The sequence below is a fragment of the Gymnodraco acuticeps genome, unplaced genomic scaffold (genome assembly GCF_902827175.1).
Source record: "Gymnodraco acuticeps unplaced genomic scaffold, fGymAcu1.1, whole genome shotgun sequence".
NCBI lineage: Eukaryota > Metazoa > Chordata > Actinopteri > Perciformes > Bathydraconidae > Gymnodraco > Gymnodraco acuticeps.
In genome coordinates, this window is record NW_022990565.1 from 349,685 (window position 1) to 376,447 (window position 26,763).

The following is a 26,763-nucleotide window of genomic DNA, read 5'->3' on the forward strand; positions in this document are numbered from 1 at the left end:
TGTGTCCTTGTGATTATGTTGATTATTACCTGCCTGTATAATGTTGCAGCTCAGCTGATTTTGGATTGATGGCAAAGGGAGAGGGACTTAAGTGAGTGTGAAAACACAAGGTAAGTTTAATACTACTGTTTTATATAAGTAAGCATACTGAACATGTATTCTATCACTGTATTATATAAGTAATATTGTTAGTAACCTACTGTATGGCAGGTGGAGGGGCAGTGATGTTACAGGTGGAGGAGCAAGACTGCAAACTCACAAGACAGAGAAATCAAAGTTTGTTCTCCAGAGAAGAGGTTGATTTCACTTCAATTTTTTATTTCATATTTTCTAAAGATGTGGAAATGGCAACAAAAAAACACGTGAGAGCTGTAACCAAGACAACTGTAACAACAGGAGTAGAGAGCCACCAAGGTTTTTCAAGTCCCTCTCTTACTCCATTTTGCCAACCCAAACTTCCAGGTACATGACGGGACACCTTGCTTGTTTTTGTTGTTTGCTCTCCTCTGGCTGGGTGCTGGCAGGTGGAGGGCAGTGATGTTGGCAGGTGGAGGGGCAGTGATGTTACGAGTGGAGGGGCAGTGATGTTAGCTGGGTGCTGGCAGGTGGAAGAGCAATGTTTAGTCCAAATATTTCCATTGCAACGGCTAATGGAAATGATTGCAGCTGTGGATCTGTTTGGGGGTTGCTGGATGTGGTAGCTTGGCTGCTGTTGTTCCTTTTCACCTTTTTGGATTGGCTCTTGCTTCCAAAATGGCCATCTTTTAATTTTATTTGTTTTCTGTCATTTCTGATTTGTTTTGCCTCAATTCTCAGCCTCAGCCGTATAAATATTTTTACGACTTTTTGTTGTACTCCACAGCATGACGGAAGCCTGCTGGAGAGGGCCTGAGCTTCTTTCTCCAAGACACCCACTGCGTTGGGGAGCTGCATGAGGGAGGAACCAGTCTTGGTCCTAAATAGTTCCTCAATTTGGTGAATGAAGTCAAAGGCTTCTTGGGAGGGACGACAAAGAGCACCTGCCTTGAAGTCTTTCAAGTCCACTAACAAGCTGTTGTCACCAGAAGGACTCTCATCATGGTGCTCTGTTGCAATTTTGCATTTTTCACAGATGCTGGCAAACTTGATGATTTTGTGGACGATGTAGCCTGCAAGATGGAAGATAATACATTTCTCAGTTTTTGTGAGGTCAGGTGCTGCTGCTCTGTTCACCGCCATCAGCTGTTCCACTCTGACTGATGGAGTGATTTTTGGCTCCCCTGTGTCCAGGAAGTCTGCCAAAAAGCTACTGTGGTCTTCCTGGTAGCTCCCAGAGCTGATGGTGGTGAGGAACTGCCCCACAGATATGATTCTCAGTGCATGATGGAATTCCACTGGAGTTGGGACAGGATTTTTAGACCTCACACAGCTGAATGTATTTTCAAGGCAGTCTTGTGTGAACCTTGACGTTAACACAAACCTGTGTCCTTGTGTAAGCATCTCCTCTTGTATGGCCAAAATTGATGTTGTTGCCATTATCACCCCTGTTTGAACAGGCTTCCAACCTCCCTTTTGACCTATCTTTATCCCACGAAACAGATGGACGATGTTCTGGAGGAAGGTGATGGCCTTTTGGTACTCCTCCATCTTGAGCCTGCTCAGGGCTGTAATTGGATGGCGAGATGACATCAGATCAAACCAACGATCAACCTGCTCCAGGAACCACGCTGTCGTCAGGTATGACAGAGGGCGGTTTTCTTGCTGCACCATGTATTTCAGTCCAGCACTTGTAGCCTTACTGAACACATTTAGAGCAAGACCAACCTTCATCTTATCAAAGTGACTTCGCTCGATGGCTGCAGCTGAAAGATGGGGAGCTATTTTTAAGGCCATCCCTTCCTGAAAGGTCAATAAGTCCTTAATGGGGACCACAGAAACCTCGTTAGAGGGGAGGTTCTCTCTGTCACGGACAAGGGCACTTTTTTAATTTTTTACCAGATGTGGGACATCGGGCATGAAATAGAGCTGCCTGTCTGGTTTTGCTGGATGTGGCACCAATGTTTTATTTTGGTCCACCCCAAAGGATTTCCACATGGCTCGGTTAGGGCTACCCATGTTGGTGGTGACATCAAGCACATGTAGCCCTATGGATGCTGCCCTCTGTATTATCTCAATAATGATTGGCCTGTACTCTGCTCCATTGGTAGAATTGCCAGTGTAATGATATGCCACTACTTGCTTCCACCGTGTTGTGTTTCCAGCCAACATAAACACACAAGCATGTGTTGCCACCCCTGTGTGACCTGGTAAAGTCACATCACCGTACAGTTTGCCTGTAATCATGTCTAACTCCACACTTGGTGTGATTGCCATTTCATCCAAGGTCAACACACACTCCCTTTCAAGGTCTGTCAATGTATCTGCCTTCAATTTTAGGAAATCAAAGACCTCTGTCAACACACCAGGCTCAAACTTAACACATTGCATCTTTCTTTGCAGTGTCCTTATTCCTGGAAGGGGAATCTTCAATTCCTGCAGAGTTTTGTAACCCGTTGGTCCGCTCGCAAAGCGAATTTTTAAAGCCTTCTTAATTGTCTCATTGCTCCATTTCATCCCCTTTGTGGTGAGTCTGCCTAATGTCTTCAGTTGGTATTTTTAAAACGTTTTCTTATATTTCTTGTCCCTAATTTTCATTGTTTTCTTGAGAGCTGCATTTTCGTTCCTGATTTTTCTTAGTGCAGCCTTTGCTTTTTTGGTGATTCCTTCTTGGCTCTTTAATTTTCTCTTTAATTGTTGTAATAGATCTGTTTGAATGGCTGCTGGTTCCCTCGTATGCTGACTGGCTGCTGGTTCCCTCGTATGCTGACTGGCTGCTGGCTGAGTGGGTGGTGTCCGCCCTCCCTGTCTCTCCTCACTAGCCATGTCCTCTCTTTCTTCACCCTCACTTTCCTTTCTCTCAGTCTCCTCATCCCTTCTTCCCTCAATCTTTGAGACTAATGTAAGTAGAAGACATGGCACTGTAAATGTTCGAACATTTAAAATATTATACCACTTAAAAATAAGAAATATTACTTTTGTTACTAAGAGTTCATACTTATTATACCTGTGTCACCTTTCACACTATAGCTGTGATCATGAGCTATGGGCTTTGTAGATACAGGTCCCGGGGTGAATCGTGGTGCAGGGGCCCTTCTCTTTTTGACCACAGGGCGATGCACGAAGATGGTGGGTATACCCTCTGCTCTCAGCCTAGTCTTGCCCTTTTTTGTCTTGACAAACTGGTCTGCATCAAAATGTGCCTGCGGAGTGACTTGAGGTTACTTCACACACAGAACAACTGTGTCTGAATCTTGTTTGCCCACATACATATTCCATAGTGGTTGAATACACAGTATTAGGAAACACTTTATACTTACTGGACATGTTATACTCATTACATACTGTATATAAAATATGACCAAGAATGTGAGACAACTTTATAGAAATTCATATCACATCTGTTACTGATGCCATTTGTCATACTTTGTTAAACTCACAAATAATAAAGTTCCATAACTTCAGTTGGGAACAAAGACCACACCTTATCTCCCCAAGGCAATTTCCCATCCAATAGGTGTGCTATATAGGTGTGTATAACCCTTTCTCCTGTCTGTTTATCCCTCTTTCAGCACAAGAACCAGAGGGGGATTCAATGGAGCCTGAATACCTGCACTGAGACTCTCACCCTGCACCTTGAGTCTCAACTCTGTGTTTTTCAAGCCTTTCCCTGTTTTTTTGTATTAAACAAAACATTAAGCTTTCCCAATGGTGTGGTTTTCGTTTAGTGAAAAAGTGCAAATGCAGTGTTTGTATATAATTACCTCACATATTTTTTTGCTGTTGGTTGTGAAATTGCTCCTGCTGACTTGAGCTAGCCATTTTTTCCTCCGCTCTGTGTCAGTGGGGAAGCCGTACATTCGTACTCCTTTCTCGGAGCGATTTGAGCATCCCCAGGCAGCACAGCAAACCATGGTGGCGACTGGGAGGCAGCACAGCAAACCAGGACAACACGGAGGAAAAGGCACAGACAAACGGCATGATATGCTATTCAATGTTTATTGAATTCCATGTATTTGCAATGGATGTTCCTAAAACAACACATTTAACATCATCATCATCATGCTGCTGCTGCTAGTCCTTTGATAGTCACCTGTCGGTCTCCTGTCCTTTCTGAAAGCCATAAAGATGACATTAGTCATTTAGATAACTTGTGTCCTCAATTACCATGGGATTACTGAAACTACCATGAATTTAAGAAAATGGTAGATATTAATCTAATCTGAATTTTAAAGCATTACTTTAGATCCCCTCCCTCTAAATATATCAATAAACATTAGAAAGTGATGCTCCTGACTACCATACAAGTTTAAGAAGATAATATTGGTTTTAAAGAATTCAAAGCTATAAATAAACAGCAACAGGCTCTTTAACCAAGGCACTGTTAGCCTACCATGTAAACTAGTTGTTCACACTAATCCTAATATTATCACTTAATATTAGCAAATTCTATTTTATTTTTTAAAACATATTGATGTAAATACATACACATATCGATTTGTTGTATAAATATTGCAAATCAAAACCTTTATTCACTAATAATTACCAAAAATCGTAGTTCTATCTCCTGTTATCAGTGCATTCACATTGCCCGCCATGAACTTCCGGGGAACGATCCTCGTCTACATGAACCACGTGACGATAACCGTTTTTGGACTTCCGTTGTCGTAACTCTTCTATTATACGGCTCTGGTTGTAGCCTAGCAGATTGGACAAGTTGCTGTTAGCTGACAGTGAGGCACGTATCTGTCAATCAAAGTGACCACGCCCTAATGTATGCACAAACTTTAAGACCTAATATAAATATAAAGGGTCGCGTTAGAAAACAATTCACTCACAGATCCATAATCATGAAGGTGGAATCTAACTATATCGATAATAAAATGTATGGAGCCAGGGGTAGAAACATGTTTTTTTCTGCTGTAAAATCGGGCATTTTAACATGGGGGTCTATGGAAATTGCTCCTTTCTGCAGCCATCGCCTATCGGCCAATATATGAACTGCAGTGTGTGGCACTTCCGTATTGGCTTCCCGGCTCTACCCCACAGTTTGCCGCTTGGTCCAGCCCCCGGCTCCAGCCGGAACTACACATGCTGGCTATTGTGTGTTTCGCAACATTATATGGCACGTCTCTTTATAAGACGTTTTCGTATTTCCCACAATTAGAAGTTGCCAGTATTAAACTGTGTACACCCTGGAGGTTTAGGGGATATGAAACACAGTGGTGTTATCAAATGTAAAACATATAATTAATAAATGGGTGAAATAATATACCCACATCGTCAGAAGAGCTTTATTTAACAGCTGGTCTTGTGTCTGTGACCCCTCCTGTTGTTCATTGATAAGCCTGAAACATGCACTTGTCAAGGTTCAGAGGCACATTTTGCAAATATGGCAGTAGCCATCGATCATTTCATCTTTTTTCCCTTTAGACCCTTGCGGTTTATTTAAAAAAATCCTTACCCTTACCCAGTCCCCATTTTCCCTCTGCTGGTCTATGGCCTTGTAAAGGGTAACGGGGTACAGAGTCACTTAGATAAGCGGGGGAGTGCATCTGACGAAGAGATAGGTTGTTGTGCTCCCTATCTCTGTTTCTTATCCTATATCTAATAGAACTGCTCGGGTCTTGATAGATTCAGTGGGGAAGTTCATGAGATCTTTCTAGAGGGTTATCAAGAATAACTTTTATCCAATGACCTTTTCCCTCTCTCTCTGTGTCTGTGTATTCTCTTGTTCCGATTAACCCAGCCAAATGTTTTTTTTCTTGTTTTGTATCTATATCTACGCCGGGATCCGGAGTCGAGGCTGATCCTCTTGCTGTAGTCCTGTGTCTTGGATCCTCTATCCTGAGTTCTGGATTAAGTCGTGGACTTCGGGTCGTGGCTGAACCTGTCTCTGCGGTCCTGCCTTGGGTCTCGTCATGCTGCTTCCCTGATGGCTTCCACAGGATTGTAGCTGACATCCTCGTGGATTCATCTTCTTATTACAGACACATGCATTTCCTAACATTCGGTCTATATGCTGTAAAATGTATTATCTCTTCGATTTACACACGGCATCTATTGCACGTCTCTGTCCGTCCTGGGAGAGGGATCCCTCCTCTGTTGCTCTCCCTGAGGTTTCTCCAATTTTTTCCCTTTAAACTGTGGGTTTTCTCTGGAAGTTTTTCCTTGTACGATGTGAGGGTCTAAGGATAGAGGGTGTCGTTTTTCTCATTCTGATATTCTGAACAATCTGTGCTGTTGTATTTGCTGAAAAGTGTCTCTACTGTAGGCTATTTTTATTATATGTACCGCACTTTGGCTCGACCAAAAATCGTTTATAAATGTGCTATATAAATAAAACTTGATTTGATTTGATCATCTTAAGATAAGATAAGATATACTTTTTTGATCCCAAGTTGGGAAATGTTTTTGTTACAGCAGCATAGTAGGCTACTTTGTTCTATTCCACTACAATTCAGAGGTTAACCTAGTATTTTTACTCCACTACATGTATTTTAGTTACTTTGCAGATTCTGATTAATGATGTGAAATATAAACAACCCTTAAATCAGACTTTAGTTACACCTGACTCAAATTCAGGGAAGGTGATTGTCAAGTGCCAAAATAAACTATGCAATATATTGGACGTTAAGTAGGCCTACTTTGTCAGATTTCATATATCTGTGGATAACCCCAACGTTTTTTTCTTATTCAAAAGAAGACCTTAACTTAAAGCAGGGGTCGGCAATCCCTGGCACGCGTGCCAACATTGGCGCGCGGCACCGTAACCAGTGGCACACTAGGAATAAGTGGAATAAGTGTGCAAAATATTTAAATTGTATTTTCGGATCCTGAACGAGACCGCCGCCAGAGCGCATTACCTGCAGAAGGAAGCCATGCACGCAACGCAGCCCCGCTCTCTTTAACTCCAGGTGACTTTCTGCCGCTTTCCTCCGTGGTGCAGTGCTGATCGTTTCACCACGGAGGAAAGCACTTCACTAATTGCAGTAGCCAACCCTTAAGGAGCTGTACAAATGCCACAGTTTTTGCATGCCTGTGTATTTAGTTGAAAGCCCAGTGGCGATCTGCTCATCTCTCATCGAAATAATATGCTACAAAGGGGCGGACTGGCCATCTGTGTGTTGAACTTTCCTGTCGGCTCCCAGACCGTAGTCGAGGAGGGCAGAAGCATCAAGCTTCAGGTTCAATAACCCACTTTAGCTTAAATGACTGGAGAGAGGCGAGCTCTTCTTGGGAGGCCGTTGCATTTATTTAGCTGTTCTTCTGTTTCACAAAATACATCACAGACCTCTGTTTTTCTGCTTCCTCGTTTCACTTCTAGAAACATACACACGTTCTCTCCATAGGTTCTCTCACTGTCGCTCTACCATCCACACATGCCACCTCTCTCTCTCTCTCTCTCTCTCTCTCTCTCTCTCTCTCTCTCTCTCTCTCTCTCTCTCTCTCTCTCTCTCTCTCTCTCTCTCTATACTCTTAATATTTAATTGTTTTCATCAAATAAAACTTATTCAACAACAAAATTCAATAACGTGCTTTAACCACTAGGCGGCGCGGGTTAAAAAACCAGTGGTGTAGTTAATAAAACATTAATATCAAACATAATATGACTATTAACTTTATTGTGAAATTAAAACAGAACGGTAAAGGAAAATACAGTTTCAGTCTCTCGATTTGAAGCTTATGCATTGTACCATGAACCTGTATATACCTGTAACAGTCAACTGCATGAGGAGTTGGAAAGGTAATGAATTAATTAATTAATTAAAATGTCGAACTCGGACTTCATTTTAAGGACATTTCGGCCAGGAATTTAGAGCTATATTTGTTTAACCACCAGATTGGCAAAACAGGAGAGTGTGTGCACCAGTCTGCCTTGATCTATGTATTCATGTCTGTGACACTCACAGTACCTGCTGCCCACAGCTGTTTTATAGAAGGAAAACCTCCTTCACTTCATGAAATCTCTGCAGCACCAGGAGGCAGCGGGAGGGTTAACTCCGCCTCTGAGAAGAGGAGCGTGCAGTGCCTTTCACACACCGCCTTCACTGTGTTTACCTTCAGAATCATTAGAAAGGCTAAGAGCGACCACAGGCTGATGTGTTTAACCACACACACACACACACACACACACACACACACACACACACACACATACACACACACACACACACACACACACATCTACACACACACACACACACATACCATGTATACATTACTTCAGGGGACATTACATTGACTTACATGCATTTCCTGGAGACTTATCCTAACCCTAACCCTAACCCTAACCAACACCTGCCTAACCCTAACCCTAACCCTAATCCTAAACCTAACCAAGTCTTCACCCTAAAATTAATGATTCCCCTCATGGGGACCTCCATTTTGTCCCCATATGGGAGGCCAGTCCCCACACGTGACTGTGTAAACAGATTTAGGTCCCCACAAGTATAGAGTAATGCTAGGCCACACACACACACACACACACACACACACACACACACACACACACACACACACACACACACACACACACGCGCGATTTAAACGCAGACTTCTGTTCCTCCATGTTTCGTTGTTACCGTTTCACTGAGCGGACCCGCCCCCTTTTTTTTCAAGCGCTCCCTTTTTTGGTCCATCTGTGGCGGTAATAGGTTTTGTGCGCTGTGATGATTCGGCTGTACCTTTAATAAAATATTAAATGTTAATTTGATCATTTGTTTTATTATGAAAACGTCGAGACCGGAAATACTGTTTTCATCCCGTAACTTTACATGGAGGCTGCCGCATACCTCAAATCATCTTCGTAATATCTATCAAACTATATATCCTACATATCGACTGGACGTGGATTCTAAAAGTACAATATACACTTCTCGCTAGAAATCTAATCAAAAAGCGTTTTAATGGCCAAACTATCCTACAATTTAGGATTTTACAGAGAGGGTTATTTGTGAATAAACGACCATCTGTAACGTTTGCATTCAACGGGAGCAGGACGTATTAAGCGCATGAACAAACGACATATTTGGTCGTAATAATTGGGCCTGAACAATCGGCATATTTGGTCATATGAGTTGGAGGACTTGTTGCAGCGTGAAATATGTGTGTGTGTGTAATAGATTTTTTTTGTAACATTGACAGTATTTTAACTGTTACCTTTGACCTTTGTTAATGTAGTTTAATTGTAGGATGTTTGGAAAGGATGAGAAGGTATTCTGTCTGCGCTTGTTTGTGTTTGTTTTGGAGACGTGTGATCTGTTAAACTGTGATCGACTAGATCTGGGAGACGGAGATCGATTGCTCTTGTCTCCGCCCACATATCTGGGGGGTTTCGCGGTACTTTCCTCACTCGAGTAAAGTACCGGATAATGAAACCTAACTTTGACTCTTGTCAAAATTCTTCCCTTTTATCAGGGGCGTAACATGTGCGTGTCTGTGTGTGTGTCCAGGTGTAAAATAGACAAGGACATATCTGAAAGGGAGCTAATGAGCTGAAATAGAGTCAGTGACCGTAGGGCTTGAGGTTGAGAAAGCCGGAGAGTGGGGTTGAAAAAAGATAACAGTGAAGGAGACATGACGGGTGGAGGTTGACGCTAACACATCTATTTTCAGATTCCTCATTAAGCGTAAATGCCAATCAGGCCCTTCTTGTAATGCACAGAGCTTCAGTTCCTTTGTGTTTATGATTCAGTGGATGATGGCTTTAGAGCAGGGATGGGCAACTTTGATGGTGGTGGGGGCCACATCATTGATGTACTGGCCACCAGGGGGCCGCAGATTCACTTGGAACACACACAAAAATTCCAGGTGTTGTATGTAATTATTAACAAATATACTAAGTCTGACATCTTCATTGACATTTTACAATCAAAGGGAACATCCCCAAAAAATGGGAACATCCTCTAATAAGCTCACTAAACAAATATCAATTCACAGACATTTTATTTTATTTTTACAAGTGGCATGTTTGTATTGAACAGGTTATTAAACAGTGGAATAAAACTATTTTTAAACTATTGGAAAGCACGGAAAATGTGTGTGTATTGAGATTAACCATTAGATGACATACACATGAAGTCATGAACACTAACCCAGACATTAGTTGTCTAACTTGAACCTAAAACACTTGTAGCCAGTCTCTGCAATTCCCCTTATTCCACAATAAGGGGAATGTCAACACAGACACCTGTCAGCCCGCACTCTGCTGTTCCTCAGCACCACTCCCCCTCCCTCCCGCTGAAATTATGAATGAAAAGCGTAGTAATCATAGATAACACGGCAGGGTCCGTGACAGTTTGTTTTCATCTGATTTCAAATAAACAAAGTCTTGGTTTTAAGAATATTAAACTTGTTTCGCCAAATTCAGATGATAAAAACTACTTTTAAGCTTGTAAAGGCCTAATTACAAGAGGCAACTTAACGTCACACCAGGGATAATAACAGCCGGTGTTTCTTGTGAGGGTTTCCCCGGGAAACAAACACAATACACACAAATGCGTCACAGATTATTTCGCGGTATTTGAAATCATCTACGCAGCTCGCGACGTAACTAGGAGTCTAGTGGACGGTATCAGTACTACAAGTAAAAAATGTCTCGCTGTATCCTAAGTGCTCATCACCAAAACAGCATTAATCCATTTCAATAATTCAACAATTTTAAGATCTTTTTGTGAAGAATAGTTCTGATTCAAGAGTCTGTCTACTAACTAGAGAGCCTGTAGGATTATGACCAAAGGGTCCTCGGCCTTGGAGAAGTAGGATGAGGTATCAGATTTGAATGAGTTTCTGCGTCTAGAAGCCATTCCCATAGTAGAGTGACATATAGCTCGACAAACTCTGGAGAGAAGAGAGAGGATTATATGATTGAACTTCTGCAAATCCAGGATTGACGGAACCTCCCATGATGGAGAAAAAGAAAACAGATGATGTTTATTTTATTCAAACCATATCAACAGCACAATGTGTACAATTGCAAGATAAATGAATAATGCCTGCATTGTGGATCAATAGAAGTCAGTAGTAAACTGTCACCAATACTGTACATAATGCATTTATCCATATAATTAAGTCCAGAAAAGGCCACCGCCGTAGAAACAAAGTAAAATAAATGGTTGAATAAGGGACTCTAATGCAAGCCTTAAAAGCCCAAGCTTCCTGTTTTCTTACAAACACTAATGTTGGAGGCAAAGCGTTCAATGGGAGAAGGGGCCGATGTGGTAAGCAAGAAATCACACTGGAGTGAGATTAGTCTGCGTAGAAAACAGAGGTGCAGAACAGAACTGTAAACAAGGTTGTATCACTACTGCTTTGACAAGTGAAATTATTTTGTTAAGGATAATATCTTGTTACCCTATTACATTGATCCTATTGAGACACAGACTCTTGAAGGCTGCTTATAAATCACTCAAATATTAAGGGAATGTGTTTCCTTGGACATTCTTTCCATGATTTCATAAAGTCAATGTAATAGATATTTTTTAAGTGTTGTGATTTCAAAGGAGAGATAGAGTACCATCGTGGATGGATGTCCCTGAGCTCCTAAGCAATATGATCCTATTATTATGCCAGCCACTATATGTATACTCACAGGCATATTTGATTAATGTTATTGTATTGTACAACATATCCAGAGTCCACCAGCATGGCACATTTACAGACAGGAAGTTTCTCTGAGAGCATAATAATAATAATAATAATAATAATAATAATAATAATAATAATAATAATAATAATAATAATGAGAGAGACACAAAGGAAAATATCATATAGGTACTAGCAAGTTGTGTGAAGATGTGCCTGATAAAAAAGTTCACCACTTCATACTATCCAAAATGTTTAAATAAATAAAAAAACAGCTTCTCAATAACAGTGCCTTCTCCAATGAAGCCTTGGACGCTGCCGTCTGTTTTTATCCTCTTAAGACTCGACAAGGCTCATTGAATAATTTCGAGCAGATGATGAGAGGGGAGCAACATTTCCATGAAAAAGGCTTCAGCCTCATTACACATGATAATGGTGTTGACCAGGGCTATGAAATGGACCTGACATTTAAGGCATCAATCAGGAGCATCTGCACATTGTCTATAAAGGTCGTATTTATTTGTTGGTCTTATTAAATATGCACCCGCAGTATGTGCTGAAGTTTATGTATAATTAAATGGTAACGCATTTAATTTTAAGGTAGCTGCTTGGATGTAGACTGTGTTTGTTAATGCCCAGCTATACATCACTTCTTACCAGCCTAAAGCCTCCTGTTACACTAGTCAATTGTATTGATCACTTGCTAAGTGATGCAGTCTGAAGAATGCTTCACTTCTTGATGTTTTCCTTTCAGAGAGTAGCAGCAGTCTCTCTGTTTATGGTGTCGGAAATCTCCGTATTAACAACTTTAAGCTCTGCAGTTTGCACCTCTCCACCTGGCGACACAACACAAAGCCTAAAGGGTCAAATCTTTTTGATGATTTGGAAATGAGTTTTTCTCGCATCCCACCTGCACAGTAGAGAAATCTACGGTTAACTTGTGTGTTTTGGGCGCTACAAAAACATCTCATTTGAACTTTTCTTACTGTGAGTTCTGTGTTTAAATATGTCCACTGATAGCACTTCTATTCTATTTTATTGTATTTACTTGCACTATTTTATCTGTTTTACTGTGTTGCACTGTTGGAGGAGCCTGGGTCCTAAGATTTTCATCGACATAACTACACTGCAGCTATGAACGAATGACAATAAAAGCCTTGACATCTTGAAATCCTCATCAGTATTAATGGTGAGTCTTTATATCAGGAAATGCAGCCCTGAAATAAAAGCCATTTCAGGTGAAGTCGGAACAACCTTGCAGAATCCTAATGGAGTCCAGCAGCGTCTCCGGGAATTGTCTCCAGCACACTATTCCCCAGGTCCGGTCCAGGTCATTTCACCCAGCCCTAGCGCAACCATGCATATTATATCAAGTACTATTTTAACGCCACTCCCCTGATTCCCTTTTCTGAAAACACGACTTTCTGAGAACATCTAACAGATTGTATGTCCTCAATAAGTAAAAAACTCTCCTGCTCATCAAACATCTTCATGTCACCAACTTTTTATTTCAAGATGAGTGTAAGGATATATCACGCAAACAGGTGTCATACTGCAACTGCACAGCTCTTAGCTACTGTAATAACCACTATAAAGTGTTCTCTCTCTACAGGATGGTTTACCCTATATACAGCATGATCAAAAGGGACTTGCTTGTCTCAAGGAACTTGCATCCTTCAAATCGAAAGCCAAAAGAAGTTTACATGGTTATTTATCCATACTCTGACAGCTCTCATCAACATATGCAGTCATCCAAGCATCCTTGAGGAAAAAATGATGAAATGGCGTTTGCTTTTTTGAGAACAAAAAGCGGGAGCTTGAAAAGGAAGCTCCACAAGAGACCAGGGCCCTTTCTCATTTCATCAAATCCCCCTCCTCGGGCCCATTCCAATAGTCAATTTAGCTTAGGAACCTTCCTAACCAAGTGAAATGACCCGGAAGTACGTCACTGGCAGCCATGATAAGTGCCGTTCCAATTCTCCAAATGAAAGGAAAGGAGGTTTCAAACTTCCTTTATAACCTCCTTTAGCTTAGGAACCACTGGACCTCCCTAACCGAAAAGAGAGGAGAAAATGCTGCCCCACAATGCATTGCAGCCGCAGCATTTGCCGTCACTCAACAGTCGGCCGTTCACGGAAACAACCGACTATGACCGAGAAATGATATCATGAAAGTTACGGTGCTTATTAAGCATTTTAAAACGTATGTGGTAAGTTGCCAAAGTGCTTTGTTCTGAACGTTCATCAGTATTATAATCAAAAAGAGAAATATGAACGTTAGTTTTTACTGAAATGATCAAATAAAGTCAACATTTCACAGTCTTTACTGAGCTGTGTGGGGTTTGTTCAACTTTTAAAGATGTTTGAATGGTGATATACACAGTGATAGATGTTAAGGACTAACGTTTATAATAAATACATTTGTATAGATTTTAAGATCTTTAGTTCATACAATAATACGTATTGGGATCATTTGTATTAATGTGGACCGGAGGGAGAGGGTGACGAGCATAAGTTTCACTTTTCTTTTTTATTTCAATTCCAACTTTGGTCATGAAGAATATGTTTCTCTGTTGTCCACATTCATAAAGCATAAAACAACAGCATCAGAGCACGGTGCAGAGTCTCTAGATCAGTGTTTCTCAAACTTTTTCATACCAAGGACCACTTAACCAATAAAAAAACACTCGCGGACCACCTAACTCCACAAATATCCAAAAACACATCGTTTTTTACAAATCGCCTGAAAATTGTACAAACAAGTGGCAACATGTGTGACGAAGGTGTTTATCTGGGCTATATCATGCAATCGAAAGTGAAACTTAAGCTTGCTCCATTGCGGAGATATTCCCGCGAGAGTGCGAAAAACTTAAATAAATGTATTTATTTAAAATGTGAAATTTTACAAATATACTCACGGACCACTAGGGGGCGCTCACGGACCACCAGTGGTCCGCGGACCACACTTTGAGAAGCACTGCAGATGAGTTTACAGTAGTCCCTCGTTCTTTTTAAACATCCATGTTGTAGTCCGCTGTATAGAAAACTGTAGTTTCCATAGTTTCCCCACAGCAGCAGACGCACATTCATGACGTCCGCTGGCGCATCATAAATACGTCGGATAGTGAAAGTGCATTCATTATTCTCTCAGTTTTACAAACGGGAAGAAAAAGCTGCTCATCTCACTGATTGAACTGTGTGTCTGAAGATGAAAACATTTTACAAACATTACTTTGAGATTATACAGGGAGCAACTGCAATGTACTTATACATTATAAATTCTGTTGTCGCTTATTGTCTATAGAGTAACAAGTAAGTATTTGAGATTAGAAATATGTCAAGCTATATCCATATACTGTTGTTTATACACATTAAGAGTACAAATGTTTTGTACTTTTAATCGCCTCACTGATTATGTTGTTTCTGGGACACTTTGTGCCAACCAAGGCTTTTATTGTTTCCATTTATAGAGAGACTGCATGCAGTGACAACAGGAGACTGCAGGTTACAGATTTATCATAACACTGCAGAGAAACATTTCAGACAAAGAACACAAGGCTCCGATGCAATTCAAATACCAACAGTATGAGCCTCATAATTACAAGATGTGTGGATTAATTTGAAGAATCAGTGTAATACTTTCAATTTTGAGAATTTCAAAACAAAGTAGCAGCCATTAACACACTAAAGAGTGCTGTGTTGTCGATCAGGAAAGGATACTTTGAATTTCTGTTTCTGCCTGTCAGTGTTGTCTTATGTCAAAATGTTCTATGTGTAGTGAAATATATTCATCCAGTCACTTTAACTCCTGAGGTCTGCCTGTCTTGTAGCTGATGGAGGTTTGTGATTGGACAATGCCGTCATGTGGCTGTCACTGATGGATTACCACCTACCACACATGTTCTCAAGAGATAATGTAACATCTATACTGAGCTTACGTCACAGTGTGTCTTTCATTTACTTGACATGCATGTCTCACCGCACATGTACTGTATAGATTTATGGGCAATCTTGTTTTTTTTACAACTTGCTGCCAATTAAAGGTCGAGGTTTTCTAAATGTCAACTCGCATTTCTTTGACCCTATCACATCAATTGACCCCAAGACAGGAAGTTAAACATTGCCATAAAAGTGAACATGACAAGTATTGTGTGTTATGACTGCTGGAAAAGCTAATACGTTATTATACATTATACATATAAGGGTGAAAAGCCAATGATATAATACAAATGCCAAATTGTCCAAATGTAATTACTTTTATGTAATTGTGCAATGTCCTTATAAATATATTCAAAATTCAAATAAGCATGAACACTTTTTTTAAATTTAGATCTCTTCATTTGGGGTAAAGTATGGAGAGTGGTATACGGCATCTTTTATTTTCTAACATCCCTTCTCACCAACTGTTGGGAACACAGATGTCACAGAGCAGATGCCACTTAGTGAAAATATGAGGAATTATGTGGCAGAGCCCATTAACAAATTAGGCACTTAAATATTTATTTTTAACTTGCTGCTGTGAGAGACTTCCTTTTATATGTAGCTGTTCAATTGAATTTCAGGTTCATGGTTTCAGGATGAACGATGATTACAACAGATGCACCCGTGTAGAATCACACAGTAAGTGCTGATGCTTTCTGAGCTCTGTGTGCATCAACACAGGACATGTAATGTTGGAAATGATGCAAAAGAAGTAAATGAATGTGGTTTAAATTCACAGGAAACCAGATGGTGGAGACTCAGCCTGAGGGCAGCCAGCAAGCTTTCCTTTCCATTCTTTCTGCAGACCATTACTGCCAAATATTATATTTATTTAATGAAAGTGCTGCATTAGTAAAGTCCAATCTATACAACCACAGATTTGAAGAATATAATTTACACATTGCTCTAGGCACAAGCTTATTTCTCATTAATCAAATTCAGTAATGTTCAAGAAACACGTTTATTTTGTTAAATGGCTTTAATATTGTCATGTTAGTGTTCAGCAGCATTGTGGCTTTAGCAGCCAGCTGGACTAACAAGCAAGCGTCTCCTTTATTTGTGGTAGGTAACTTCAAGAGTGAAAAATGTAATTGTGGAAACTGACGCTGCCAGAGTTTGAATTACAGTGAACTGTTGCCACCTGCTGCATGATTTCAGAGCTGCAACAGAAACACTTTAAACTATGGCCTAAACACATCTCTGATCTCCTGCTATTAGCACCAGGTTTTCTTTTGTCATACAAAATAATGGATATCATTGTTCAGCTGTTCTTTTATGATTTGTATTACTCTATTAACTGTCCTCATGTTTTTAAGCAGCAGTGACAGAAACCGGCAGGTCTGCTGCAACTCTTACTACTTTTAAATCCAGGCTGAAGACTCTTATTCTTTCCGCTGCTTTGAATTACACTGCACTGTAACTTGTATTCATGTATTACCTATGTTATTGTTTATTAGCTTGTTTTATGTTTACTTGTATTCTCTTTGCTCTTTAATGTATCTTTTTAAATGCCATATTTCTAATGTTTTATCTCTGGAAAAAAATGTATCTGTGAAATAACTGATGGCTGATTGTTGGTATTCAATTATTATTTACATGTCTACTGCATGGTTAGATTTGACTCTCTGTTTGATTTCAATTAGTTAATCACAGTTTCAGACAATTTCAAAAATGTTATGCTCTTTTATCATCTAAGTTGGTCCCATTCAGTTTATTGAAACATTATAATAAAAAACAATATACCGAAAGAAACGTGGCCGCTGAAGCTCCGGGGGTTAGTGCGCTGATCTGCAAATCGGGGGGTCAGCTGTTCGACCCTCTGCAGTCAACATGTCAAAGTGTCTTAGGGCAAGATACTTAAACCCCAATTGCTCCTGATAAATATTATGCAGTGGAAGTAATCCAAACCATACTCCACAAGACGTTGATGATGAAGGTGCATCAACTCTGATTAAGACTGTGAATTTTCTTTATTAAATGTGAGTTTAACAAGCAAACATACATAAGATATATGCACTTCAACCGCTATGATATCACGTAGCATATTAACTGGATAGTGTTCGCATCATGACAGCACAATGATCTTTGTGATGTGTTGACGGTCATCAAACTGACCTTCATTCTCAATTCAACATAAAGCAAAACCAGTTTTCAGCACATACTTAAAAACCTCAAAAAGGTCAAGTAAAAATTGTTAAAAACACTTTATCTGTTAAAATCACTAGCTGCAATAATCTCCTCCCCCTCCCCATAATAGAAAATAATTAAGTTCAATATGCTCAGAAAAAAAACACGGTTCATCTGGAAGGTCTCAGCAGAACTGAAATTTAGAAAGAAAAGAAAGAGTTTGATGAAGTATAAAAGACATTATGAGTTATTGAAACAAGTGTCGGCAAAATACATACCTTCCAGCGGTTACCGCACTCATTACACAGGACAAATGTGGTCATCGGCTCATCAGCACTGCGTGTCTGCACCTAAAACACACACACACACACAAGGATTAAGAAGCTGTAAACATTGCAGACATAAGAGGATACAATGAGGAGATTAATTGAATAAAATGGTATAACACTTCTTCATTAACACAGTGGTGTTGGGGAAATGTGTTCCTAGGCCCATAACCTTGACCCAGTTTATCAGTTTGTACTGCCGTTGAGCACAGGCGTGCGACCTTGGGCTGCTGTGCACTCAGTGTTTTGCCTCCCTATTCCTGCCTGCTGGTCAGCTGATAGATGAGTTACAGTGCTTTGCCTGTTTTATCTTGTTATGCAGCATGTTGATTCTTCTCTCAGAGCTAGCTAAATACATGGGACTGGGGAGAGATCTTCAGAATTGGTTGACTGTGTCACCTTGTAGCTGCAGCAAATGTCTTTGTCAATTCTCAGGCCGTAAGTTCATATCAATCTTCAGTGTTTGCCATCAAGTTTCAGCTCTCCCCGTGTTTCATTGGGTTTCGACTCCATGCTCCAGAAGTTTCCATTACAAGTGCAATGTTCTTTTTATGGCAGACTATACAACGATTTTTTTACTAGATTTGTCATCACATACAATACGATGACCTTTGTTATTACAATCGTGACATCCTTCATATGACCTTTTTCCATGACATTCTTTACGACACTTCTTATGACATTCTATAATACTTTAGTATTTTTTTTATGGGACAGGACACTGTTTTTTATTTTGTGAGATTCTATCATATGACTTGTATGAAACTGTTATGACATTTGTATTGCATACTACAGGTGTGTGTGTTTACCTGGTTGTAAGTGCAGTTCTTCTTCCTGCACTTGCTGCACTGGAACATGTCGGACGAGGTGCCTCCAGTTTTGGCCATCTGGTGCTCCCGGATGGCTTCCTGGGTGAGAACGTTCCTCAGCTGTTTCAGCTCCTCGCTGGCCATCTCCTACATTAAGCAAATATGTGAGAAACTGGGGCAGATCGACATAAAAGTGTGGCACACCAACAGATCCGAGCATCACAAAAGGAGTTCATGGATGGTTTAGTATGAATTGGTGGTGTTCTGTACCTCAGCCGACATGCTGGCGATGCGACCCAAGTCAATGTTTCCTGCGAGGACGTTCCTGCGAAGCCCAGGGTTCTTCGGGTCCTTCAGGTTGCTGATACGGCTGCGGACTTTGTTTTTATACTTCATATCAGTGGCCTTTGATTCCTGGTAGATATGTGCAACCGCACAGTCAAGGTAGATCTGATCACAGTCATAATGTCAAACAGGATACTTTCAAGTTTGATGACCAAACATAGAGAAAGATTATTAGTTAAATTGAAGGATATGATCTTCAATCTCTGCAGCCATGCTGTCACAGTTGGTTGCAAAATCCTTGAAGTCGTCTGTAAAGACCAGAAACAAAAGTAAATCTGTACATCACAGTGACATTTGTGTGTGTTCCCTTGGTGGTACCTTGCTGTAGATTTACACTCTGCCGTCTGTTTTTGTATGTGTTTCTTTGTCAGTGAATTCTGAGCACAACAGCTGCAGTAGTGTGTATTCTCAGTGATAAAGTCTAATCTTAGCCTTACTGTCTGCGCGCAGGGCAGCTGCCAGCAACTCAATGCACTTGTCTCTGATGGAGTCCCCAGTAGCATAATGAGGGGACAGTGGCCCCCCGGGGGAACTGAAGCTGGGGGACATGGGGCTGGTCGGGGTGGTGGGAGTTTTGGGAGTTTCGGCTTTGCACCTCCTATAGAAAAAGGACACATTAAAGCATAGCATTCAAAGTGTGTGAAGCAACACCTCCTGTGTGTTTGGCCTGATTTGACCTTAGGAAGGAAAGGAGTTACCTGCTTTTGTGATCTGCTTTTTTGGGGCAGCATAAAACCCTCATTAGCTTTGGTCTCAAATGATTCATATGTCTTTATGGGCTTTAGGTTTGTTTACCTGAATATAAGTTACTTAAAATGAATGTATTTCAGGTAGATTAAATGTTAAATAATCATCACCAAACATCATAAACCTTAGCCTACATGACTCTACTATTGACAAAATAAATAAATAATTGAAATACTTCTCAATGCTGTCGGTAGAGGGCTTCCTCTGTGGAGGTCCAGGCTGAGGAGTCTTAGAGCCGTGAGACTCTCTCCTGTAAAACAAAGTCAATTGCATCATCTTCTTGCTTTTTATAGAGAAACCCTCTGAAACCTTAACGGAAAAATGATTGACCTTTCAGCTGGTAGCTTCCTTGCTGGCGGTGAGCTGCTTCTCTTTGAATCGATGGATTTCCGCCTAGTGAATAATGAGACACTTTCAGTAAATATACATTTCCTTTGCATTTCCAAGTATGAGTGAGATTTTACCTGTCAGGTTTGGAGTCAGTTGACGGATGTTTCACTGGTGGGCCAGGCTTTGAGTCGCAGGAGTCCTTCCTGCAACACAAGAGACACCGATAAAGTGTAGTTAGTGTTGATTCAAAGGCAATATATACACTGAACAAAAATATAAACGCAACACTTTTGTTTTTGCTCCCATTTTTCATGAGATGAACTCAAAGATCTAAAACATTTTCTATATACACAAAATAACCATTTCTCTCAAAAATTGTTCACAAATCTGAAAAAATCTGTGACAGTGAGCACTTCTCCTTTGCCGAGATAATCCATCCCACCTCACAGGTGTGGCATATCAAGATGCTGATTAGACAGCATGATTATTGCACAGGTGTGCCTTAGGCTGGCCACAATAAAAGGCCACTCTGAAACGTGCAGTTTTGCTTTATTGGGGGGGTGACATGTTAGGTAACCTGTTAGGGTTAGGGTTTAACCCTAACCCTAACATGTCAGTGGGTGACATGTTAGGGTTAAACCCTAACCCTAATAGGGTTAAACCCTAACCCTAACAGGCCACAATCAACAACCTGATCAACTCTATGCGAAGGAGATGTGTTGCACTGCGTGAGGCAAATGGTGGTCACAACAGATACTGACTGGTTTTCGGACCCCCCCCCAGACCCCCCCAATAAAGCAAAACTGCACGTTTCAGAGTGGCCTTTTATTGTGGCCATTCTAAGGCACACCTGTGCAATAATCATGCTGTCTAATCAAATGGGAGCAAAAACAAAAGTGTTGCGTTTATATTTTTGTTCAGTGTAGTTGAATTCATTTGTTTCTGCACACCTGTGTTTTTCTTTTTTGACATCCAAACTGGGCTTCTTGGGAAGGGGCGGTCTTGAGTCCAATGAATCTTTCCTGAAAAAGGAAGCATTTGTTTGATTCTTAGACAAATCCACTTGCAGAAAGTGAACAACAAGGCACATATAACCATCACAGGTGTTCATACTCATGAGTGACCAACCTTTCTCTCTTAGCCTCATCTGAGTGTTTAATAGGCACTTTGCTATCCGATGACTCTTTCCTGGAAAAATAAAACAAATGTCCATATATATTACCAAAATAATATATTTGCTCTTTACAGTTAGCTATTGCTCTCCCTTTACACTGTAGGTAAAGAAGTGAATAATTTCTTTTTACAGCATATATTGTAGAAATGCAAGAAACATAGTGAATAAAACCTTAAGCTGATTAAATGTATCCTTGTAAACTGTGTAAATCTATTTATTTTGCAGCGACGTAAAAAGAAACCGAAAAACATGGATTGAAGTCACTGATCCTCCAGAATTTTTTCAGAATGAATAATTTCCAGAATCCCGGACCTTTCTTTTTTTACAAGGTCTGATGTCTTCTTCTGTGGTGGAGGTTTAGATTCTGATGACTCCTTTCTGCTGCGGCAAACAACACAAGGTTTCGATTCAGAGAGGAACAATTATAATTTTTCAAAAATATTGCTCTCAGACACTTCCGGTCCTGTAATGAGAACTCATCTGATCCAGACCTTTCTTTTTTCACATTGGGTAAGTGGCGCTGCGGGGGAGGAGCCTGGGGGTGAAGGTGAAATGGAAGTGGAGCAAAAGGAGCGTTGGGGTCAGGTGGCTCCTTTCTGAATAAAAGAAAACACCTTTGAGTTGAGAGGCGTCGCTTCATGGTGAGAGTGGATATTATAAGCAATTACTTATGTGAGGCAACGCAGTGGGCATGCAGACCCTGACCTGGGTGGAGGAAGATGAAGGTGAAGAGGAAGAGGAGCAAATGGAGCATTGGGATCCAGTGGAAACTTCCTGGTGTGAAAAGAATTCAACATTTGTTTGAGAAATCTCACATTTCTCTGCACTAACTCAGTCCACCATGCACCGAAGCACGCCTGACCTTTCTTTCTTTACTTCCACGGAAACCCGCTTCGTCGGCGGAGAGGCGGGGAGAGGAGTGTGAGGACGAGGATGTTGGGAGGAAGAGTCTGTACCGTCCTTCCTGAACAAATACCACAACAGAAAAGTCAGAGAGGGGCAACTGAAGAGTACCCAATGCTGTTCCAGTGAAATCAAAAGTATTTTCTGACACACCTCACTGACCCATCACATCATGCACCCATGCACAGAGAGTATCCTGTTAGCCCAAGAGTCTGCTAATAAAACTGAAGACACAAATGTCAGTGCATTCGAGTGACTCAGAAAGGGTTATGTGGTGCAGTTATATTTCCGTACATCATGCTCTTCAACGCACGCCATGCATGAGTCCAGACCTGTCGTTTTTCAGGTCCACTGAGGGGCGTCTAACTGAGAGAGGGGGCCGGGCAGGGAGTGGGGCCCGGGCAGGGCGAGGGGGCGAGGGGTCCCGGGTGGGATAAAGAACAGTGCAGTCCATCACTCCTCTCCTGCAATACATTATTTAATCTGAAACTCTGACGCATGTTTTGATGTGTATTAATCAATTTTTGAGCCACTTCTGTCTCACCTTTCGAATAGTGGTTTGGAAAATATTGGTTTCTTTCTCTGGGGTTCGATCGGCGGCCTCTCGTGTCTGCTACTCTCCTTATATTTGTCCTTCTTCATGTCATCTGGGTAGTTGTGCTTCTTCGGCTCCTCTGGGTGTCTTTCCTTTTTGAACTCTTCCAGGTGTTCTCCTAAAGGTCTTTCTTTCCTTGGTTCTGGATGGTGTTTCTCATATTGGGGCTCCTCCAGGTGTTTTTCATCGCTGGGCTCATCTTGGTGTCTCTTTTTGTTTCTGTGTTCATCATTGTGTTTTTCTGTTCTGTTTTTATCAGAGTGTTTTTTGTCAGGATCTGAGTCGTGTTTAGATTTGATATCCAGTCTTCTGTGACTAACAAAAACAAAGGGAGTATCATATTTACCTCTTTACCAGAGCCAGAAAAACGTATAGTTTACGTCAGGTCTGTTGTTGTTGCACCTTAAGCCCCCTTCATATAGGATTAAACTGACTGATGTTGACGGGTCATCTATATTACTTCAGTTGTGCGCTGAGCTGATTAACTCAGTAATAGTTAACGGCTGTATCGGTACAAACTCAGAGATGCCTTCACAGCCTTTACAGATAGGACTCTAATTACAGATACAGCGAATAGTGGAATACATTAAATCCAAATGGGGACAAACAATGTCAGTCTCAGATGGAAACACCATGCATGATCACTTCGTTCATATAGCCTCTTTAGAAATACCACTCGTAAACATGTTTACCTAGAAAAACATGCAAATGCAAGCCTCAGAGAAAGAAGCATCCATCATGACATGCCTATAGGTGCAGGTAGGAACGTAGACAGACAAAATATGATTTAAAAGCTTCCATGGAAACGTTTAAAAAAAGAGAAAATATTTACACAGTGTAAATAACTATTGACTGGATAGGCTGCTGTAGTTCTTCTTATGAAGGAGATGCTGGGTTAAACTATTTCTATGTAATATAAATATAATATACACTATTATGAATACTATATTTAATAAATACAAATGTACAAGTACTCTAGGTCTACTGTTGTGTATTGTGGCAATTAATGATAAACATCTCTCTATTTCCCTGAACATCTACACTTCCATCTTTTACTACATCATATTTCAGATTAAATGAAAGCAGTTCACACTCAACACTCTCTTCTTGTCTCTGATTCTTCATTACATATCATGCCAGCTGTGGGGTTTCGGTGCAGCAGCTGTCCAAGTACTGACCTGCTCTGTGTGTCAGAGGGGGGGCTGCTTGGAGACCCGGCCGTGTTGCTGGAGTCCAAACCGTTCTTCATGAGGGATGCTTTCTCAGTATCTGTGTGAGTGTTTGTGTGGAGGAATCATATTAGTAAATCACTCGGTTCATACAAAGTATGCTTCTACTGCTGAGTAAATCATGCATCAGTGTCAAGTACCCAAATGTCTTTTCCAGTCTTTAATGAGGACCTTTGCCAAGGCAATGACTTCCTCATCTGTGCAGTGCTTCCTGATTCCGTTCACTGACATGCCGATCCTCGTTTCCTTAAACAAACATACATTTGGAGCTTAAGTAATAGCAGTCATCTTATTTCTCATGATGGTTTATGACTATCAATAAATCCTATGTTAAAAAGCAAACTGTATAAGGTAAATTAGACTCAAGACAACATACTGGTGCATATTTGTATGCATGGTCCTTCTATAAATAAATACATACCTGGAGAAGTTTGAGTGTCATATTGAAACTTTTGAGTTCCTTCAGCAGGTCCATGGCGCCCTCCTGAACACACAAAATAGTCAAATGCAAAAACAAGTCAGACGTTTTAACCTGTACATATTGAATGGTTTTATTTAGAAATATGTCATGAAGATGTCTAATGCAGATTTGATTCCATGCAAATATGAACATCTCAAAAAAGAAAGTGCAGATCGTGTGTGAGCAGAAACAGTTTCACTGTTGTAATGTAAATCAGCATTTTAGACAAATACATATTAATTCATACATTTAAATAATATATCATAACAGGCATTACATAGTCATTTGTGAGACTGTTGTCTTCATTCTAGAAATCAAAGTTTCCATGGATTATTTTGAGTAGGCTGCTACTGCATTGTCGTTTAAAGCCCTCTAATGCACTCTGCACTCCGTGACTCGCGCCATGAAACAACGTCCTGTTTGCAGTTCACAACACACACGCACGTACGCACGCACGCAAACACACATTCACAAACGACCTTGACCAATGGTCGCTCTGTTTACTTTCTCTCGAACGAGTCACTTTTAAAACGTCAAACTGCAAAAAGTTGCAGAAATTGTCGAAAAGCTGACAAAACTTGTTCCATAGAGCGCGGCACAGTAGAGCCAAACACCTGTTGATAATTTGTTGGAGTACAGTCAGGCTCATATTTCAAATGCAAAATGTCGAAGTATTACACCGATACAAACGAAATCAAACGTAATGCAAGGTAAATCGGAGGAGAAACATTTCCAGAAGAGACGTTCAAGGGCCTGCTGTGCAGCACGAGGTGGCGGGACGACGCGCCACCTGTGGGTGTCAAAATAAGTTCTCACCGTGTTATTCCGAGTCACCATCTTGTCCAGTTTTTTTGCAATCCGGATGAGATCTTCCTCTCGCGTCATCGCTGCATTTACTCGATTAACAAGGAACCTATAATGTCTATAGGGTACTTATTGCAAACCGTGAAATTAGTTATTTTTTTAAAACAACTGTTTGTCTCCTCTGCAGGTCGGACTGTAGCGCACGCTCCATTCAGCCCAGAGGCGTGTCCTGCTGCAGGGTCCCACACGCTGCACGACACATGACAACAACTAAATATAGAAGCTGAAGTAGACACAAATATATAATGCTAAAGGTTATTCACTTAATGATATTTTAAAGAGACATATTAATTGATTACTTTCTTATTTGTGATGCTGAAGCCGCAATTCAGTGACCTCATTGCATCCGTATTCAGTCTCATGTATTACTCTGTGTTTTGGCTGCACCTGTTATTTCCAGTGCAACAGTTGTTGTTGTCGTGTCAAAGTTCAGCCTGACACCGGATCACAGTTACTACATGTGTGTTAGCTCACCAAGAACTTCAGCACTATGTAACACAGATGTACCCTTTCTGAGCCTTGGATGGATGTCTATAGTGTGTGTGCAGGTGTGTAGTTAACATCAGGCAAAAATAATTAACTTTCGTTATTACAAATAATATAATGACTGTTGGAACTTTTGTATTTGTTTGTACGTGTTTACCACCAGAGGGCACTGCGTGTAAGTCTATAACCTCACAACAGTCGAACAACAGATCTGATCACAGATCAGATATCATGCTGACCTTGCAACCAACCATTACATTTTCTTCTGGGTGCCATCCTTCAAGTAGTAAATGTAAACCATTTTTAAGTGCTCACACCATTTTCTGTAACATTTAGCGTTTAGGTGTGACAACGTTAGAGAGCTATTTTACACAAAATGTTTGAAATGATATCATCCTAATATTGAAGTGGAATCATATTATTCAGAATGACTAAAGCCTCATTCCGTGCTGCTCAGTCTTTTTTTAGTTCTGGTGGTGTACACAGTGAGTACGCTGAAGTTGGTTAAAGGAACATTCAGTGTATGAAATTACTTGATATTACACGAGCAAGTGCTTTTCACAAGATCCCTTTAAAAAATGTGTTTATAAATCAGCCTTGACAACTTTTTGGAAGCAACCACTTTCAGACTGTTTTCATAGCAAGCACGCTCCCAGTGCTGCAAGGCCCAGAGACTTACTCCCACGGTCGACCCGCTGCACTTCAGATCTTAGAGACGTCCCTGCTG

The 26,763-nt window shown here is 40.7% G+C and overlaps 1 protein-coding gene across 3 annotated transcripts; it reads right to left on the reverse strand.

Annotated features, from left to right (window-relative positions):
- Nucleotides 1-17,592: 17,592 nt before the first annotated feature.
- On the reverse strand, nucleotides 17,593-25,768 carry tcea3 (transcription elongation factor A (SII), 3). Of its 3 annotated transcripts, none has more exons than XM_034227735.1 (21): nucleotides 25,503-25,768; nucleotides 24,648-24,710; nucleotides 24,367-24,472; nucleotides 24,176-24,266; nucleotides 22,947-23,312; nucleotides 22,735-22,866; nucleotides 22,362-22,463; nucleotides 22,205-22,273; nucleotides 21,991-22,095; nucleotides 21,812-21,877; nucleotides 21,454-21,513; nucleotides 21,276-21,347; nucleotides 20,460-20,528; nucleotides 20,326-20,388; nucleotides 20,171-20,245; nucleotides 19,686-19,846; nucleotides 19,440-19,496; nucleotides 19,174-19,328; nucleotides 18,904-19,050; nucleotides 18,047-18,118; nucleotides 17,593-17,961 (listed from the first exon to the last, which is right to left on the reverse strand). In XM_034227735.1, the coding sequence occupies exons 1-21, from the start codon at nucleotides 25,569-25,571 to the stop codon at nucleotides 17,953-17,955; spliced, it is 2,109 nt and encodes a 702-aa protein (XP_034083626.1). In that variant the 5' UTR covers nucleotides 25,572-25,768; the 3' UTR covers nucleotides 17,593-17,952. The 3 variants fall into 3 exon arrangements, with proteins under 3 accessions (XP_034083626.1, XP_034083625.1, XP_034083627.1); XM_034227734.1 differs by having other exon boundaries at nucleotides 21,812-21,880; XM_034227736.1 differs by lacking the exons at nucleotides 22,735-22,866; nucleotides 22,947-23,312 and having other exon boundaries at nucleotides 21,812-21,880; nucleotides 25,503-25,752.
- Between the last annotated feature and the right edge of the window lie 995 nt (nucleotides 25,769-26,763).